Source organism: Sceloporus undulatus, chromosome 2 (assembly GCF_019175285.1).
Source record: "Sceloporus undulatus isolate JIND9_A2432 ecotype Alabama chromosome 2, SceUnd_v1.1, whole genome shotgun sequence".
NCBI lineage: Eukaryota > Metazoa > Chordata > Lepidosauria > Squamata > Phrynosomatidae > Sceloporus > Sceloporus undulatus.
Window position 1 is genome coordinate 146438430 of NC_056523.1, and position 20005 is coordinate 146458434.

The 20005-nt window shown below is 44.3% G+C and overlaps 1 protein-coding gene across 1 annotated transcript in view; it reads left to right on the forward strand.

Moving 5' to 3' along the window:
* CARD14 (caspase recruitment domain family member 14) overlaps positions 1-20005 on the forward strand; it is a 36929-nt gene that overhangs the window by 5241 nt on the left and 11683 nt on the right. The window contains 11 exon segments of the mRNA XM_042449423.1: positions 1133-1184; positions 3008-3242; positions 3707-3844; positions 4938-5263; positions 6677-6844; positions 12658-12777; positions 13378-13503; positions 14412-14555; positions 15186-15320; positions 15572-15699; positions 18182-18273. Coding sequence (XP_042305357.1) covers positions 3017-3242; positions 3707-3844; positions 4938-5263; positions 6677-6844; positions 12658-12777; positions 13378-13503; positions 14412-14555; positions 15186-15320; positions 15572-15699; positions 18182-18273 — 1603 coding nt within the window. The 5' untranslated portion in view covers positions 1133-1184; positions 3008-3016.

Consider the following 20005-nt stretch of genomic DNA (forward strand, 5'->3'; position numbering starts at 1 on the left):
TCCGCGATGTTCTAAGAGTGCGAGGCAGATTATGTAGGGAGCTTTTTTTGCAGGTGCTCTTTTGTTATTCATTTCAAAGCCCCAACAATTGATCCCTGTTTTGATGCAGTTGATTAATAATTCTAGTAAAATATCTGGGTATGCAATTAATTGGTTCAAGGGCTAGTCTAAACTGATGACAAACACCATACTCAATCTGATGGCAGTCCTGATGACATATAATTGCTTCCAGGGAGAATCCATGCTTTCTACTCTTAACCCAATTTTGCTTTAAACTAAGCAGTCAGGGAAAATCCTGGTGTTTCCTGGAAACCCCATAGTGACTTCATATTCTTTTGGCATGTGGACAGTTGGATTCCAATCCTCTCAGAAATCCATTTCCTAACCATGAGCTCCCACTGATGAAACATCAACCAACTCTAACCCCTTGTTAACAGCCTAAAAAGAAAGAGAGAGAGAATGGTCTGCCAACAGCAGTTGCAACGGCAAATGATCTATCCTTAGGCTCACTCAGCCTGTGTGACTTGGTTTAATAAAGTTATTTCTTGAGTCTTGCAATCATATTTGAAATATTTGTTCATGCTCTGTTTGTCAAACACTGTAAAAACTATGTTTTGTATATAATATTTACACTATATACACACACAGATTCTGTTACCTCTATTTGATGCAAACAAATATAAATATATCGGCCTAAATCCAATAGTTGGTTGAAGTTAGAATAGACCCATTTAATCAATGACAACTTGATAAGTCAGATTTCATGTAAGTTCCACTGATGCAAATAGTCTGCTCTGGTTGGGCAAATCATTACATTTAGGGCATCTGCAACAGTGTATTCTATTTCTGCTACCCATGGAGAGGAACGAAAGGGCACCAAAGCACTTTCCCACTGGAAACTTGAATTCAGCCCTTTGGCCGGTTGTCTCCTTAAAAGAGACTGCTCAGCACTGTCTCTTTTAAAATAATTTTAATTTATCATGCAATTGAACAAAAGGGATAATTTAGAATAAAAGCACAACAAACATATTGCTTTATTTAATACCTAGTTTCTCATACTAATATTATTTTGTTATAGGTAATCTATGTGTATTGTCCTTACTTATATTTATCCTATTAATTCTCTCCACAGATTTCTTTGCATAGACAGAGGGTGAAAATAATCTTGTTCCTAGTGGTGTAAGGTATCTGTGATAATTTTCTGTGTTCAATTGCTGCTTAGTTTATCTATTAGGGCCAAATCCCACAGTGTTTCATGCCAATTTTTTTTCCAATTTAAAGTTCCTGTATTTATGTCCAATCACCTATAATCGCATCTACCTGCAATATGCCTACCCTCTGAATGCTTAGTTCATTAGTATGCAGATCTTTATTATGAGCCTCAAAAAAACCAATAAGAAGGCAGGATTTGGTGTTATAATTAACTACTGTTAATTATAATTGTGTCAGCTTTTCATAACACTTGGTCAGGCCTCACCTGGAATACTGTGTCCAGTTCTGGGCACCACAATTCAAAAAGGATGTGGAGAAACTGGAACGTGACCAAAGGAGGGCAACTAAGGCCCATTACAGACGGGCACCCTAGGACAGACTCAGTCCATGCTAGGGTTAGAAAGGGGCGTCTCTTCCAGCACAGACTGAGTCCGTACGAAATGGCGGTGGCCGTTTCACATGGCCGCTGTCATCTTTACGTAGTGGACGCTCTGCGTCCACACGTCACACCCCGGATATGATGGCGTGAGTGTGTGACTAGCGCCTTGCAGCATCACATCCGGGGCCCAGGAAGGAGCGCGATTTTTGCGCTCCTTCTTTGCAGCGTCCGGGAACCACACCGTTTGGCTGCTGCAGTTCCCAGATACTGCAACCGGCGGTCTGCTGCTTTTCGGCGGTCTGTAACCCGTCCAAGATGGTGAAGGGTCTGGAAACTGTGCCCTATGAGGAACGCCTTAGGGAGCTGGGTATGCTTAGCCTGGAAAAGAGAAGGTTAAGAGATGATATGATAGCCCTGTTTAAATATTTGAAGGGATGTCATATTCAGGAGGGAGCAAGCTTGTTTTCTGCTGCGCCAGAGACTTGAATGCGAAACAATGGATGCAAACTGCAGGAAAAGAGATTCCACCTCAGCATTAGGAGAAGCTTCCTGACAATAAGGGCTGTTCGACAGTGGAACAAACTCCCTTGGAGTGTAGTGGAGTCTCCTTCCTTGGAGGTCTTTAAACAGAGGCTGGATGGCCATCTGTCGGGGTGCCTTGAGAGGGAGTTCCTGCATGGCAGGTGGTTGGACTGGATGGCCCATGTAGTCTCTTCTAACTCTTTGATTCTATGATTCTATGGTCTACAGTCTCTTAGGCTGCTGCCACACTGCAGAATTAATGCTGTTTGGCACTGCTTTAACTGTCACAGTTCCATCCTATGGAATCCTGGGAACTGCAGTTTATTGAAATTTTTACTTCTTACTAGACTAGACCCATTGAATGAAGTAGAATGGCCTATATGTCAACTCAAATCTAGTAATAGATTCAAGAGGTCAACTATAAGCAGCTATAATATGTGTCATTTTGAAACAAAAACTGTAGATAATGGAATGCAATCCCTTAGAGAAGCTTTCCCTAATTTGGTCCCTTGGTTTTGGCCTGCAAATCCCATTATTTCATGCCATTGGTCAAATTAGCTAGGCTGACTGGGATTTGTAGGAGGGCACTAGCTCAAGGAAGGCTGTTTTAAGTGTACTTTGCAGTGCAGAAATAATGCGGTTTAACACAACTTTAACTGCCATGGCTCTATGCTATGGAATTGTGGAATTTGTACTGTAGTTTGTTGTGGCACCAGAACTCTTTGACAGAGAAGACTAAAAATCTCACAAAACTACAACTCCCAGAATGTCATAGCATTGAGCCATGGCAGTTAAAGCAGTGTCAAATTGTATTATTTCTACAGTGCAGATTAGACCTTCAAATGTTTTGGATTTCTGTTCTTCCAAAAGTATAAATGTCTCTTCTCCTTCCAGGTTCTCATTATGGCAGAAGCAGGAGCAGATGACCCCAGTCTGGTAGATCAAGAGCTCCGTGACATGGATGAGGAGCGTCTGTGGGAGATGGTGGACAGCCATCGCTACAGGATTGTGCGGGCTGTATGCCCTAGCCGTCTTACCCCCTATTTGCGCCAAGCCAAGGTGTTTGGCCAGCTGGATGAGGAAGAGGTGCTCCACAATCCTCAGTTCACCAACAGTGCCATGAGAGTGGGTGAGCAGTCTTGGTGTAGGGTGTGGCAATCCACCCATTTCTGGAATAAACAAATGTTTCCTCATTGCTCTTTTACTTGAGAATTAATTGGGAGTGGGAGTGATTATTACATAATCAAGCTCATAGAGATCATTGCTCATAGAGATCCTCACTTATAGGCAGATAGCAGAGAAGTACTAAATTTCAGGGGCGGGGGGGAGGGCGCAAGTTAGTTTCCATTCACAAGATGACCTATACTAGTAACCTGGGAGCAAGAGGGAGTTGTGGCTACCCTTGCTAACAAATCAATAGTGCTACCATTTGGAATGAAGGCTAGCCACTGATAGACATTTAAATAGGTGTTGTGTTCCTTGTAAGAAACACGATGTATGCTTTTCTCTCTGAGCAGGACAAACCTTCCAATTTCTCCCATGTGAGGTTTCCCAGTCCCATCACCTTACATTGTTTTTAAAAAACATTTTCAGGTCACATGCTGGATCTCTTGAAATCCCGTGGGAAAAATGGAGCCCTTGCTTTCCTGGAAAGTCTGAAACTGCACAATCCTGATATTTATGTGCTGATCACTGGTTTGGAGCCTTCAATAGATCACAACCATTTCAGTGGTGAGCATTTCCACTCCCAGCACAGAACCTATTTCTATGTAATGCTTGCTTCTGGGTAGAATGGGCAATTTGAGAGTACCTTCCATCCCAGAGTTGTAAACCTTATGTACTGTCTCGTTGATGGGCAGGACTAGAGGAGCCAGAATGATGTGGTGGTTAGAGCATTGGACTACGAGTCTGGAGACCAGGGTTCAAATCCCTGCTTGGCCATGGAAACTCACTGGGTGACCTTTGCCACGTTGCACTCTCTCATTTAATTTTAATTCTCTCAGCTTCAGAGGGTGGCAAACTCCACTCTGGACAAATGTTGCCAAGAAAACCCTGTGATAGGTTCACCTTAGTGTTGGAAACAACTTGAAGGCATCCAACAACAATATGACCAGAGAACACTGGTGCTGGCATGCCTTGTGGAAGGAATAGAGAGGAATATTTTAATTTTATTGAGCAGACACTAGTAACCTTCTCAGAAGCCAAAATAATACCAGACCTATTTATTTATGTTTCTTTGACTTCAGATGTTGTTCTATGTTCCAGGAGATTTTAATACATATTAATAGATGGCAGCTATATGTAGTGTTGTTTCCTATATCCAGTAATAAATCTAGAACAAGTCCTTAGTTTATTGGGCAAAACTGGCTCAAGATGTTTTGACACCTGAGGCAGATAATAAAAATTATCTCCCTTCTATACATAGTAATTATTTTACAACCTCTCCTACACACTCTCCTCCTGGTAGTAAAAATATAATAAATAACTTATTTGCTGCCTTTCAGTAGTGCCAGAAGTCTGCCACCTGAGACAGAAGCCTTAGTGTATCAGATTGTGGAGCTAGAGAGGGAGCCCAGGTGGTGCAGTGGTTAAATGGGCACTGCAACCACAACATTGTGAGTTCGATCCCAGAGCTTTAATGTTGACTCAGCCTTCCCTCCTTTTGTAGGTCAATAAAATGAGTATCCAGCTTGTTGGGGGTAATTGGCTTACAGATTGTAAAGTGCTTAGCGAGTGCTGAGTTCATTATTAAGCGGTATAGTGAAGTAAATGATATTGCTGTTACTACTGGAGAGGGGTCTAAATGTTCTTTCCTTTCCCCTAGACCTGATTGAGAGCTCCCAGCTGACAGAGTGCTTGGCCAAGGCAGTGAGCAGTCTCCAGGAGGAGCTAAGCCAGGAGAAGCGGCAAAAAGTGTCCCTGCTCCATCACTGCCGGAAACTGAAGGAGGACACAGCCCGACTGGAAGCCCAGGCTGAAAGCCTGCAGGGCATTGAGGCTGAGTGTAATCGCATGAAGAGGGAACTCAGTATTCATTTCCACGAGGCCCTCAAGCTTAAGGATGAACTTTATGGCCTCTCTTTACGGTACAGCAGTGCTCTGCAGGAGAAGGACCTGGCCATCACTCGATGCCAGAGTCTACAGGAAGAGGTATGGTAAGGCATGGAGGTCAGCTAGTCCTGTAAGCCATGATTGTCTGCCATCAGTGATTATACATTTTGTTGAAATCCTCATAGGGTGCATTTACTCTATAGAAATAATGCAGTGTAACACCACTTTAACTGCCAATGACTCCAGCCTATAAAATCCTGAGATTTGTATCACTCAATCAATAATTTATTCTGTCATTAACCAGTATAAAATATAATAAAAATATAAATACTGAGATAATATGATCAAAACAGTACAGTTATTGGAACAAAAGTCAGAAGGGCAAAAGGGCAGAATCAGATCAAACGTCACCGACTATCATCAATTGCTACTGGGATTTGTACCTTTTGGGGCCCCAATACTCTTTGGCAGGGAAGACTAAAGACCTTGTACAACTACAAACCCCAGGATTCTGTAGGATGGAGCTACAGCAAAGTGGTATCAAACTGCATTATTTCAACAATGCAGGTGCACCCATAATCTTTTGTTAATGGTTAAACGTAGACATTTTTCCATGCTCTCAGCTTAAATGTTAGGCTGAGCCTGAATAGTAGGCTAAAGGAGCCTCTGGTGATCATAATTTCTTTAGAATTTCCCACCCTTTTCTCTTTCTTCATGTGCTGTGATTGACTTTGCCATTGCTGTTATTCTAGTGCTCTTGCAGAACATAAATAAGTTAGCAGTCACAGTTAGAGATTACAAGTGGAAGCTAGAACAAAACATGATAGTGTATCCTCATCTCTTAGAAAGAGTCCTTCAGTTCAGACTTCTTTGAGCTAGCTATGTTCTCTTCCAGCATTAGAAGAAGCTGTAAAATGTTTATGGAGGAGGGGATATACACATATATACACATACACATGAACACACATAGACACACACTTCACACTTTCCCATGTATCTTTTTCAACTGACTATACACAACATTCCATGACAACTAGGATGTTCCATTTTGTTCTAATTTTGAGCTGTTTTATTTATTTATTTACTTACTTACTTACTTACTTATTTATTTACTTCTGATGCTGCACTGTTTTCCTGAGCATATTAATGCCTCTAACTTGCTTCTTGCTGGCAGTGTTTTGGCTCAGTTTCTGTTAAATCAATACCCAAACAGGAACAGTGCTTGATTATACTTGTAAACCAAAACCTTAGACCAGTGTGAGCAACTGTTGGCTATCCAAATGCTTTTGGATTTAAGCTCCCATAACTCTTTGCTCTGTTGGCTAGGGGGAAATGTAGGCAAAAAACCAAAACACAACAAATAAACTTCTGGAAGCTCACAGTTGCCCACCCCTGCCTTAGATGATTCAACATGCCACACTGAGTATAACAAACTGTTTTACAAATGTTCTTCAGTGCCATTCACCTTGACCACTGCTTCTTTCCCTCTTTCCTTGATCCTGTGAATGCCAGCTCTACCTGATGAAGCAGGAACTGCAGCAAGCCCAGGTGTCAACCTACTGTGAAAGAGACAGTTCTCCAAAGACTGCTGAGGAACTACAACTACAAGATGAACTTCTGATATTGAGAGAAGAGAATGAGCGTCTCAAGTCACTTGTGGAGCTGGAGACCTTCAGTGTGGTAAAAGAAATCTCCAAACCTATGTGTAGGCACAGAGTTATATGGTTAGCACTTACATTCTGCACCTCTAAGCTGATTTCACATTCATGAATGTTCTTCAGTAATCTTAGGAACTGCCGTTTGTATGTGTGTGTGTGTACATATCGCTAACAGATACAGGTTGAATCTCCTTTATCTGGAATTCCAAAATCTGAAATACTCCAGAAATCAAAACTTTTTGCATGGGCAGCTCAGACAATTACAAATTAGCTTTCTGATGATTCAGTGTATACAAACTTTGTTTCTTCTTTGTGGTCTCTGCGAATCATACAAATGGGTTGTACTGCGCCTGCGCAATGCTGTTTGGAAACTTCTAGAATCACTGGGCAAAGTTAACTTTGCAACTTTTAGCAACTTTTTTGGCGGTAACTCCGCCCATCCATTATAAAGCCCTTGAGTTCCCGCCACGTTAGCTGCTTCAGGGAACTTCGCTTGTGCTCTTCTGCTTAATCACTGTTTTTTTTTACTTCAGACCGATTTCTGACTACGATTTTTCTGACCTCCACCGTGTATTGTTGACCACTTGGCTTGTCTGACTTCGCTTTCGGCTTTCGATTTCACTCAACGATTTTTCCTTGGTGTCTCCAGCACCATTTAAAAAGTGCGATGTCTGTGGCGGGAAGGTTCCCGTTCAGGACCCGCACTCTTCTTGCCTTCTGTGCCTCGGGAAGAACCATGACACCAAGGCTTGCCCGCTCTGCAAGTCGATGACCTCACAGGCCCGGAAGAACCGTGAGTCCCGCCTGACTACTGCAATTCTTCAACCGCAGGAAGAGGTCGCCCGCCCTACTTCAGCCCCTGTGGCCTTGGCCTCAGCTTCCGCCGTTTCTGCCGCTGGTAGCCCATCCAGTGTGACCTCTGCACTGAGTCCTGTCATGGCCCATGGTGCCCAGTGCTGTCCTCCAAGTGGCCCGCGGTTCAGAAGAACCCAGTGCCACCACCAAACTCTCGAAGTGTCCCCACAAAACGACCTGGACTGAGGGCTCATCCTCCAAACCGTCCTCATTCATCGCTAAGGCCGTTGGAACCGAGGTCAAGAAGACCACTGTGGCCAAGGCCTCAGCTTCCAAATCTTCGTCCAGCAAGAAGGACAAGAAGGATAAGGCTAAGACACCAGAGTCAGACTCTAAGTCAGCTCCTCCGCCAGAAAAGAAAGAAAAAAAGGCAGAATCTAGCGCTAAGACTTCAAAAAAGAGGAGACATATGGCGAGGTCACTACCAACATTCCTCTGTCCCATGCCAAGAAAGCCAAGCCATCTCTGGGCTCTTCAGACCCGGCTAGCTCTAAGAAGACTGTGTACTCGTGGTTTTAATTATTTTGTATTCGATGTACAGTGTAATTGTATTGAACCGCTTGTGAACCGCTTTGATCATTGTGGAAAGACGGTATATAAATAAAGTTTTTTATTATTACTATTATAAACAGTCCGGTGATGGTGCCGATCCCGGTCGCAAGTCGTTCAAGTCTTCGGGCGAGTCCCACAAGAAGCCTCGCCATGAGCACTCGGAAGCTGTGAGGGTGCTGGCCTCTCCTTCTGCCTCGCCTCAGTTGTCCGGGACTCCTGCTTCACCGAGGTCTACCGTGCCACATGTGTCTGGGCTATCTACCATGCCCTTTCTACCATGCGCTACCCCTCCCAGTCTTCCTCCTCCTCTGGCCGGCGCAACACTCCTGCACGGTACCGAAAGAATCGCCGGCAGGACACCGACCAGGACAAGAAGAGGTTTGGAAGGGTCCCTGCATGCTTCGTCCCGCCTCCCTCCTCTTCTTTCCTGGACAGATTGAAGCCCTTTGGTAACATCTAGGCATTGATCACCACTGACTCATGGGTTTTGAACATAGTCTGTAGGGGTTATGCCCTTGAGTTCAGAGTGCTCCAACCAACTGGAGCCGTTGTTTCCACTGTCCCCTCAGACACCCTTCTTGACGAAGTACGCATATTGCTCGCTAAAGGGGTGATCTCGCCTGTTGACCCTGATCTAGCCCTTACATGTTTCTTTTCAAGATATTTCACAGTACCAAAAGCTGATTGAGGCATCAGACCCATCCTGGACTTGAGAGATCTTAATGACGTTCTCCTCTATCGTCGGTTCCATATGGTAACCCTTGCTTCCATCCTTCCCTTGTTGCATCAGGGGCTCTGGTTCGCGACCATCAACCTGAAGGACACCTATTTCCATGTGGGGATTTGGCACAGCCACAGGAGATTTCTCGCCTTTGCCATTTGCCTCGACATGTACCACTACAATGTTCTGCCCTTTGGCCTCTCCACAGCACCGAGAGTCTTCACCAAGTGTATGGCTCCGATCGTAGCGTACCTTCACCAGCAAGGCCTCAGAGTCTTTCCTTATTTAGACGATTGGCTCTTTGCAGCTCCCTCCGTGGAGGAGCTGCAAGAAGGGGTCGAGTTCGCTTTGAGTCTTCTGTCATCTCTTGGGCTCGTCGTCAACCTGGAGAAGTCTCACCTCACTCCATCCAGGCAAGTCAAGTTCATTGGCACCATCCTCGATTCCGAAGATTGCGTCGCCTATCTCCCTCCGGACCGTTTCCAGGCTCTCTCCTCTGCCGTCGAGATCTGCTTAACTCACAGAAGGGTGAGGACCAGGGACAGCCAGGTAGCCCTGGGACACATGGCCTCGACAACCTTTGTCACCCCGTGGGCAAGACTTCGATCCCAACCGCTCCAGTCATGGTTCCTGTTGGTCTTTGACCCTAGGGAGGATTAACCTTCCAGTGGCTCACCATCCTGAGGCCCGTTGCCCGTTCCCTACGATGGTGGCTAGACTCCCACAACGTCTGCATTGGCATGCCTTTTTCTCTGCCTCAGCCAGAGTGACCTTTTTCATCGATGGGGAACTCCCCGGATTGACCTTTTTGCAACCGCTCGCAACAGCCACTGTTTCCAGTTCTGCTCCCAGGCGCGCAGCAAGAAATCCCTTGGAGACACGTTCAGCTTCGCTTGGTCAGGAGAGATGCTCTACGCCTTCCCTCTGTTTCCACTGATCACCAGGGGCGTGTCCAAGATGACAGCGGACTACTTGGATGCTATCCTGATCACGCCGTGGTGGCCGAGGTAGCCATGGTTCCCATCTCTACTCCACCTCTCCAGGAGAGACCTTCTTCGCCTTGAGTTCCGTCCCGACCTCCTCACAATCCAGAACGGGCAGGTTTGACACTCGGACATCGAGTGCCTTCCATTGGTGGCTTGGAGGCTCTGTCCCTAGCCTCGCTACCTGCCTCGGTACGGACGGTGATCCTGGCTGCCCAGAAACCATCCACCCAGAGGTCCTACACTTCCAAATGGAAGAAGTTCCTGTTGTTCCTCTCTGACAGGGGCCTCTCTCCAGCCCAGGTGATGACTCCGATAGTGCTGGAGTTTCTGATGGCGCTGTTGGATGCAGGGCTCTGCCTCACGTCCATTAAGTGCTACCTTTCTGCCATCTGTTCACATTTTCAGTTTGATGGCAAACCTTCTTTTTTCAGGGACTGTCTTGTCAAGAGTTTCCTGAGATGTTGTGGCAACCTCCATCCCCCAGTCTCGGTATCAACCCTGGCTTGGAGCCTGGATGCTGTGTTGTCTGCCCTACAATCCAAGCCCTTTGAACCGATGGCCACAACGGACTTGAGACTGTTGACTTGGAAAACTGCCTTCCATGTGGCCATCACTTCTGCCTGCCGTGCGGGTGAACTCTGTGCCTTGTGGAGGGACCAGCCTTTCCTTAGGTTCCATAGGGATAAGGTTGTCCTCCGTACTGACATCACCTTCTTGCCTAAGGTGGTGTCTGCTTTCCACATGTGCCAAGACATTGTATTACCTACCCTGGCTTCGAACCCGACCACTGAGGTCGAACGCAGTCTGCACACCTTGGACGTTTGGAGGGCTCTGGCCTTCTATTTGGACAGAACTGTGGGTTCGAGTCATTCCGAGATACTTTTTCAATGCTCCTCGGAACCGAAGAAGGGACTGCCTGTATCTGCACAGAGGTTTTCCAAATGGGTGGCTGGTACCATCCACCTCTGCTATGAACTGTTGAGCAGACCGCTCCCGGCCAGGGTTCGGTCTCATGCAACTAGGGCGGTAGCAGCATCCTCCGCATTCTTGACTGGGGTCCCCTTGGAGGATGCTTGCAAAGCTGCTGTTTGGTCCCAGCCTTTGACTTTCATTAAGCACTATAGGCTGGACACCAGAGCCAAACGGGATGCAGCCTTTGGAAGGGCAGTGTTGGTCTCAGGGTTACATTGATTGCACTGCATTTTCCTTGTGTTTTTGTGTCAAATATGTATTTCCATTGGTTTACATGTTCTAAAGGGAGTGTTGTTCTTTGCCAATCGGCTTGTTGCAACATTCTGATGGTTTACATAGGTCTTGCATGACCTTTTCTGTTATATGTGTGCCTTATACCTTATACAGGTTAAGTGCTATTTATGGAGGTACCAAAAAATGATTGACTGACACAGTTTTTCTTGGTTCAAATAATTTATTGTGGATAATAAACACATTTGTTGAACCTTACTTGGTCTCATGACACTCCCTCCGCCTCTGACCTAAGCTTGTCAGTCTCAACCCATTTGTATGATTCGCAGAGACCATGAAGAAGAAGGACAGGTTGCTTACGTATAACAGTATTTCTTCGAGTGGTCATCTGCGAATACATACAAATCCCGCCCGTCCTCCCCTCAGTGTCCTGCTCTACATTGGCTCATTTTCATGTTGCTCACGTAGCGTAAATTGCGGAACTGGGAAAAGAGCAGGAACGCAGGGGCTTTATAATGGATGGGCGGCGTTACCGCCAAAAAAGTTGCTAAAAGTTGCAAAGTTAACTTTGCCCAGTGATTCTAGAAATTTCCGAACAGCACTGCGCAGGCGCAGTACAACCCATTTGTATGTATTCGCAGATGACCACTCGAAGAAATACTGCTACAGGTAAGCAACCTGTCCTTCGTGAATACACTTATAAAAAGTATTGTGTAAAATTACTTTCGGGCTATGTGTATAAGGGGTATATGAAATATAAATGAATTTTGTGTAGACTTGGGTCTCATCTCTAAGATACCTCATTATGTGCATATATGCAAATACAAGTATTCCAAAATCTAAACCAATTCTGGTCCCAGGCATTTTGGATAAGGGAGACTCAACCTGTATTTCTTAGGAACCTCATTAACTACAGTTCTGAAGATTCTTTGGTAGACACCAGCAAGTTGGTTGGTGTAAGAACAGGAATAGCAAATATGGGCAAAATAGCATCTGTGGACCATGTGACCTATGCACACCCCTAAAGTTTGGAATCAAAAATTGTCCCCCAAAGAGTCTCAAACTGCGATCTGCTATTCCTGAAGTCTTAGAAAAGCAACAGTTTTGCTTTAAAAAAGCCCCAGACCCACCAGAACCACTTTAAAAACTGATATTTCAAAATTCACAAGCAGAAGTAGATTTCCATCGACTCATATGTGTGAGTTTTTAAAATAAAATAATGTGGCCTGCTGTAGTTTGGGAATGGGAAATGGTCCCTACTCCTGCAATTTATGTTTGTGGTGAAATAGGCTTTGGGTGTGTTAATAGGCAGATTTGCATTGCATAAGTCTCTTGCAATGGCACCATCTTCCTTGACATTTGTAGCTTGATTGTGGTGGCTCTAATTGGAGGAGGCAAATCTTCATACTTCTAACTGCCACATTTATATGTTTCACACCTGTCAATTCTTCACTGGTCAGGAGTGATGAGATTGGTATGGAGAGCAGCTTCTCAAATAAGCATGTCTCACTTGTCCAGGTGCAGAAAGACATTCTAGAGCAGAACCTGGATGATGCTTTGGAGGGCAAACAAGAGCTGCTGAACCGTATCCACTCCCTGAGGGAGCAGGCAGCCCTGGCTGAGAATCAGCGCAAGAAGGTGAGAGTGCCGTGCTGTGCTACTTATGGTTACCCTTGCACAAAAAGTTTTTTCCCCCACAGCCTCTAGTTGAGAGGTGAGGCAACTGCACACCTCCATATATTTCGGGCTTCAGGTCTCAAAATCCTTTATTTTTAGCTGTGTTGTATAGGACTGATAGGGATTTCAGTCTAACACTATTCTCCAGTAGAGGATGCTTAGTAGGGTTACACTAATGTACTGCCAGGATGTCCTGGCCATTAGGCAAAACCTGTTACCTCAGGTTTTCCTGTACCCTGAAAGAGTGAGTTGTTTCTTCCAAGTTAGATTAGACTGCTACATTCAGGGGAAATGGAGGAAGTCACTCCATCACCAGTTCTGATTCAAGTGCCAGTCTGGTAAGGCCCAATGGCAAAGATGGCTATTTTGTCCCCTTGTTCAAGCAGCAAAATGTCTTTTGTTGGCCCTGCTGTCTTAGGTACTTAAAAGCTCACATTCCACTTTATACTGCTGTTAAGATTGCCAACATAGCATATATGAATGAAGCTTCTGGAAGTAAGGACAAATAAGAGATGTTAATATTAGAGACAATGATCTTGCTACTTATGTCTCTCTAAGCAGTGCTGGGAAGAAAAACAACACACTTTGATGGAGTGCCGGAGGATGAAAGTGGACTGTGAGATCTACAAGGAGAAAATCAGTGCCCTCCAGGCACAAGTGGCTGACCTACAGAAAGAGAGAGATCAGGTATCTGGACTGGAAGTCTGACTAACAAACAGAGGGAGCTGATTAGCATATGGAACAGGGAGGCTGACAAAATTAGTGAGAAGACAACCTCCCTGTTTAGCAGGAGCCTAAAACTACAGGATGTTGCAGTGGGTACAGAAATGCCACGGCATTCCCTAGTTGTCACATGTCAAATAGTAGGATTTAGTACTTGTTGTTTATTGTAAGCTCAGAGCACCCAAGATCTTGGTGTTAAAATATACCCAGCAGTTGTGACAAGACTTCCTATCTAAATTGGCTGCTGTACTAATTTTGTTTGCTGAAATGTTCTTTGCTTTTCAAAGAGAATTAGCATAAGGCCATTCAGCAAACAATTTAGATAGGAAGTCTTGTCACAATTGCTGGGTATATTTTAACACCAAAATCTTTTCAGCAGGATAGATGTTTTTGTACTTGCTAAATTCAGTGGTGGCTGCAATGACATTTTCTGCTTGTGGCACAGTGGTTAAATGTCTGTACTGCAGCCACTCACTCAAAACCATAAGGTTGCAAGTTCAATACCAGCCAAGGGCTCAAGCTTGACTCAGGCTTGCATCCTTCCGAGGAGGTGACTAAAATGAGTACCCAGCTTGTTGGGGGCAATTAGCTTACAGTTGTAAACTGCTTAGACACTGCTAGTTCAGTATGAAGCAGTATATAAATGAAGCTGTTTTGTTTGTTTGCTGGGCATGATCCTAGTTTGAAGTAATTCTCAGAGCCCTGTAGGAAATTACTCACTACAGCCTTTTAAACCATTGTGGGACATTTGGATCTCTTGTCCCATTTTGTACTGGTCTTTGAAGTTTTGTTGTTGCAGAATACTTTGTTTTTCTTTGTTTTTCTCCCAGAACCCATATCACTGATAATGTATCTCTGTCCTCTTTCCCTAGGCCTACAGTGCTCGGGACACAGTTCAGATGGAAATTTCCCAGAGCCTCCTAGAGAAAGATTCTCTCCGACGCAGAGTCTTTGAGCTCACTGATGAGATCTGTGAACTCCGGAAGCAGGTGGGCCTGAGTGGCTCAGCACTGAAGGTAAGGTTTAGTTGAGGTGGGGTTATGCCTATGGATGGGCATTACTGAGGAGAGGAAGAGATCATCCTGGTCTCTCTTTTAATAGAAGACAACTGGGTGTTTCAGAGTCTCAGAACCACAGTTACATGATTGGCTGAATGATTGATTGATCAATATCTCATAGTCTCAATTTCTTTTTTATCCCCGACTAAGACCACTGTGGCAAGGCACAGGAGAGATTTAAGGCTTTTGTTCATTGGCTTTTCACCCTGAATACTTCTTTATCATCTCCCACATAGGAGATTTTTTAAAATGAGGATAAAATCCTCAATTGGCAACAACAGAGGGATGTTACTTTCCTTTTTAACTTCCCCTATTTACTTGGAGTGATGGGTGTTGTTCTTTTCTGGAAAGGGAGGGAGAATATATACTATAGTTTCTTGTGGTTTAAATTTCTTCTGCCTCCCTGACTCTTCTGAAAGAGGAATGGTTCTCCTCCTGTCACCTAAGATACAGAGTTTCTCCCTGTAATGCTTTTTGCACTTCAGCCTTTGTGCTGTTGTCTGATTTGTATCTTGTAAAATGAGATTGCCTTCTGAAGGAAGGGACTGACTCCTTTCCTCCTGCTTCTCTCTGTGGGTCCTTTGTTAGCAGGTTCAGCAGAATGTGTCCACCAACTCCGAGCCTGGAGATCATTGTCCAAAGAGGAAGCAACGTTTAGTGCGCATGCATGCCATTTGTCCCCAGGAAGAAGACAGTCAGGACAGCTTATTGAGCACATCGGAGGTATAGGTATCAGAAATTATTCTTCACCAAACCCTTAACATTTTTGGGGACTGAAAAGTGAGCTGGGGAACACTGTAGAGGAGTGTGTGTGGTTTATCATTTCCAGTACCAGTTAGAGTTTAGAAGTCTATCTTGGAAGATCCCACTCTTTAGAGTATGGGAAGCAAGGGAACAAATACCTTATTTATAACCCTGAATAGTGACATGCTGGAATATATTTGTAATCAAACTGACTTCTTCTTTTTTTTCAGTCATGGTCCAGTTTAAGCCATCGGTCAAGCCAAGAACTAGTTGAGAGCTTCCGATCATGCAGCCCAGTCCCACCTTGTAAGCATTCCCTTCAGAGGAGAGCCATGCAAGAGACCTCTTTTTCCAGGAGGTATGTCAGGGCTTTGGGAATTATTATAACACTTGCAAAAGGTTAAGAGATATATATCAAATTGCTGATACAGAAAAACAATTCAAAGCAATTTTATATAGGATGATTCTCTCCTTCCACTACCTTATAATTGTATAACAAATAGATCCCCTTCAAATAATTCTTCCACTGAGTCTTTTATGACATTACAACACACAACCCCAGCCCCTCTTTTCTGAAGGTCTTGGTTTGGATCTCACTTCAAAATCTCTTTGAGGTCCCTTTCCCCCTTCTTTTAACTCACAGTTTTTCTTCTTCTCAGAGGTCTTACCTCTCCCATACACTACTATACATTTCTACTGTGAGGCTGAACACTTGATTTGTCCAGTCATTCATGTGAAATTTGGTCGCAGCTTGCTTGAAAGGGGTCTCCATCACGTTTATCAAAGAATCTAGATTTGGGCAGAATATTCAAAATGGAGGATATATTAGAAGAAGATAGGAAGGATATGTAAATATCCTATTTCTCCTTATCATTAGAAATCCTGCATTCTTTCTAAGCTTTGATCACTTCTGTATAACCTGACAGCTAGAATCTTGTTTCCATAAGCCTTCAAATACTATTAGATTCTGTGTACAGCAGCAGTGTCTTCAGTCATGCTGTTGTCCACTAGATATATAGAAATCTGTTCTAATTCCAACTAGGAACCTATAAAGAAATAATGTTATAAGATTGTTCATACCATTTCAAACTTATCTCAGATTTGGAAAACATATTTATTGTTTTTAAATCCCTAAATATCTCTGTAGGTTACTATTACTATTACTCATTTTCTGCAAAGAAAACAATGGCTTAGAGGGAGTGATTTACTCAAGGGCAACCAATGAATCTAGGCCATAGGAGGGGCAAGATGTGAGAAGTTTTCCATGACCATTCATGTAGTTAACTAGATAGGTTCTACTCATCTGGAACATCCATATCAACCGAAGGCATGATGATGCCCCATGGTACCAAGATAGCCTCTACTGTGATGTACACTTCCTCCATATCAGAGGTTCCCAGAATTAAAGAGCTGGTCAGGGATTAAACTTGTTTGGACCTTATCCTGATCCTGAGTAGGAAAGATAGGTTTGGTGTTAGACCTAGGATTCTTCTGCATGAGCTCCATTCTTGCATCAGTTATGCTACTAAAATAAAATGGTAACATACCATTCTCAAGGCAGCTGCACAGGAAGATTGCTGCCTCCATCTCTTCCTCTCTCTTAACCCTGCCTCCCTGCCATGTGTCCTACTCAGCATGCTTTTTAGTTTTTCACACACACACACACACACACACCTTTTCCCATGCATTTCTGAAGTTCTGCTCATGCGATGGAAGTCAAAACAAAACAAAAGACATAGAAAAAAATTAAAGATAGTAAAGGTTATCTGGAATAGCAAGGGGAGGAGGAGGATCTGGGGAGGAAGGGACACTGAACATCACCTGACTAGCATCATGCAACTGCCACAGCAGCGATGTTTCACACCTGGGGACTGCATGCTTGCCAGATCATTGAGGAGTTTCCCCCATCAATGAAAAGGAGAGGTTGGGGACAGCTAGGGTTGCCCTCCTGAGGACCTCCAAATGGGAAAAATGGACAAGGTTTTAAAATGTAGGACCTTTTTTAAAAAAATTTCTGGCCAGGAAATTTTAAAAAAGGTCCTACATTTTAAACCTTGTCCTCCTTCCCTGCTTGGGAGGAAGTCTTGGCCTCCTCTCAGGCCGGGAAGGGGTGCGGGGGCCGCCCCATCGGGCCATCGCTGCGGTGGCAAGCCGACTCCTCCCCTCCTAGGCCCCGGCGAGGCCTTGGAGGACTCCGCGATCGCGGAGCCCGCCCCAGGGCCGCGCGGGGGGGAGACAGGGCCAAACTGGGGCGGGACCGTGGACCCGCCCAAACCGGGAAAGTCCTGCCCCCAGGACAGGCATAGCCCTAGGGACAGCCAACTACAGGTCAGAGGCATTGTCATGTGATGATTATGGCCAATGCCTCTTCTTCCCTGGTGTGATCACAGTTTAAAACATGTGTAGTATGTCCCTAGATAGTTTCACACATGAGGTGTGGGGAGGACACCATACTCCTCTGTCCCACTCAAAGAAGTGATCCCTGACTGGTGCTTGCCCCTGAGCCATTGGCGTCAGACCCTAGGCCTGAAGAGTTTTCCAGGAAAGAAATAAAAATGTAGCCAATAGTGACAAATATACTGCTGGTCTCTGCACACACTGGAGAAAACAAATTTATTCAGTCCCCACGTTGGATAGCCTGAGAGCACATCTAAACCAGAGCTAACTTGTAAAATGCATGTTTATATATCTTAAATGTGTATCAACAGGTTAAAGACTGGAGGCATAAAATGGCATCTCCCCAGGAATCTGCTGATTGGAAACTGCTCTACTTGGCATCCTGGGGGCTAACTTCTTTCTTTATCTTCCATTGTTTTATGTCCTCTATCTCTCCTGTGCAGCAGTTCTCAGGAGTTTCTGGAGGAGGATTTTACTCTTGGCTCTGAGGAGAAATGGAGAATCCTTTTTTGAGAATGATATGCTGGGAAAGAAGGTAAGGCTTTTTTCAGAAGGAACAAACTTTTCCTCTGTGTCCAATGGCAAGGGAAGAACATATCTCCCACAGGATGTTGTATTCAATTACCTCCCCTGTTCTCTTACCCCAGAGCATATTATAACAGTTTCACCTAAATGTCTGTCTATTCCAATCCAGAGGATTTGGGTGAAGAGGAAATATGTTTAGATTTATAAGTAAATGTCATAAATGTGAAAACATTCTCAGAATACTTAAATTTTCCCTTTTATGTCTCCACTGTAACATTATTTCCTCTCTTTATGTTCCTTTTGAATGTAAATCAGTATGCCTCTGTTACAAAATAAAGGTAATGCATTATTGGTAATCCTATAACTACTGTGTATATTTGACCTCATGTATTCTGATACACTCGTGTATTAAGGGGGGGGGGGGGAAGGCAACAATTGACCCAAAAAACCTGGGTTGGACTTCTACATGGTCAATGTGGTGGGCTCGCCCCAAGCCTCTCCTCAGCCTGGCTGTCTCACAAAGGGACAGCCAGGGTGGAGAAAGGCTTAGGGGCAAACACTTGCACTCCCTCCTCTTCCCCAGTCGGCTATCTCCCGAAGGAAAAGAAAGTACATAGGGTATGAGATCTAGGTTTTACTCTGATTTATCATATCAATTGGTTCAAATGCGGCAGCCAGACTGGTCACGGACAGCTTAGATCAGACTACATAACCGGTGTTAAAATCCCTTCATGGTTGCCAATTAGCTTCCAGGCACAATACATGTTGGTTATTCCTTTAAAGCCCTTCATGGCTTGGTTCGAGTTACTTGAGGGAACGCTTCCCTACAACAAACCGCCCCGCATTCTCAGAACATCTGGAAAGAACCTATTGGAGTACTCAAAACCGGCTAACAATTCTTACAGAACATTCACCACTGGCGACCCCTAGATTGTGGAACACTCTTGCTGGAGGAGATCTGTCTTATCACCACCTTAGATGCCTTCAAGAAGGCACTAAAGACGATCCTTCCGGCAGCCCTACCCACCTGATCTTTATAAGAGATTAAATACTCTGTTTTCTGATTGTGTATGAAGTGTAGTGTGAATGCTATTTGTGATCCGTTATTTTAGTGATATTAATAGTAATGTTATTGTTTAACTATTGTATTTTTATATGGAATAGTTTTATTGCTGTAATCCCATCTCGATCCACAGTGGAGAGGCGGGAAATATAATAAATATAATTATATTATTATTATTATTATTATTATTATATCAAAATTCCTAATTTTGGCCCCAAAACTGCCCAACAACTTATACAAACATCAACTATAGTTGGTATATATGTATATTGAGGCAGGTTGTGGAGAGAAAATAGAGAATATGGTATTACCTGTGGATAAGTCGAGGATAAAGTTTGGGGTTAGCAAGTCCTCCTGCTTTGCCACCCATCTGCCCGCCTGTCCTGACTCACTAAACAGCTACACAGACTGGCTGGCAGGAAACCATCAACTGATCATGCAGGCAGAGGCAGGTGATTATAAGCAGCTAGAACAGGGTAGGCAACTGCGGCCCGCAGGCCAGATCCGGCCCGGCAAGGCCTTGGACCAGCCCCAGCCCGGTCCTGCCGCCGATTGCCACTGGAGCCTTGGGGGCAATGTCTATAGAAGCCTCAGAACATGACATTATTTAATTAATATTTTTAAAAAAATCAGCAAATTTTTCCACATGTCCTCATTTTTTTAAACAAAGTGTCCTCCA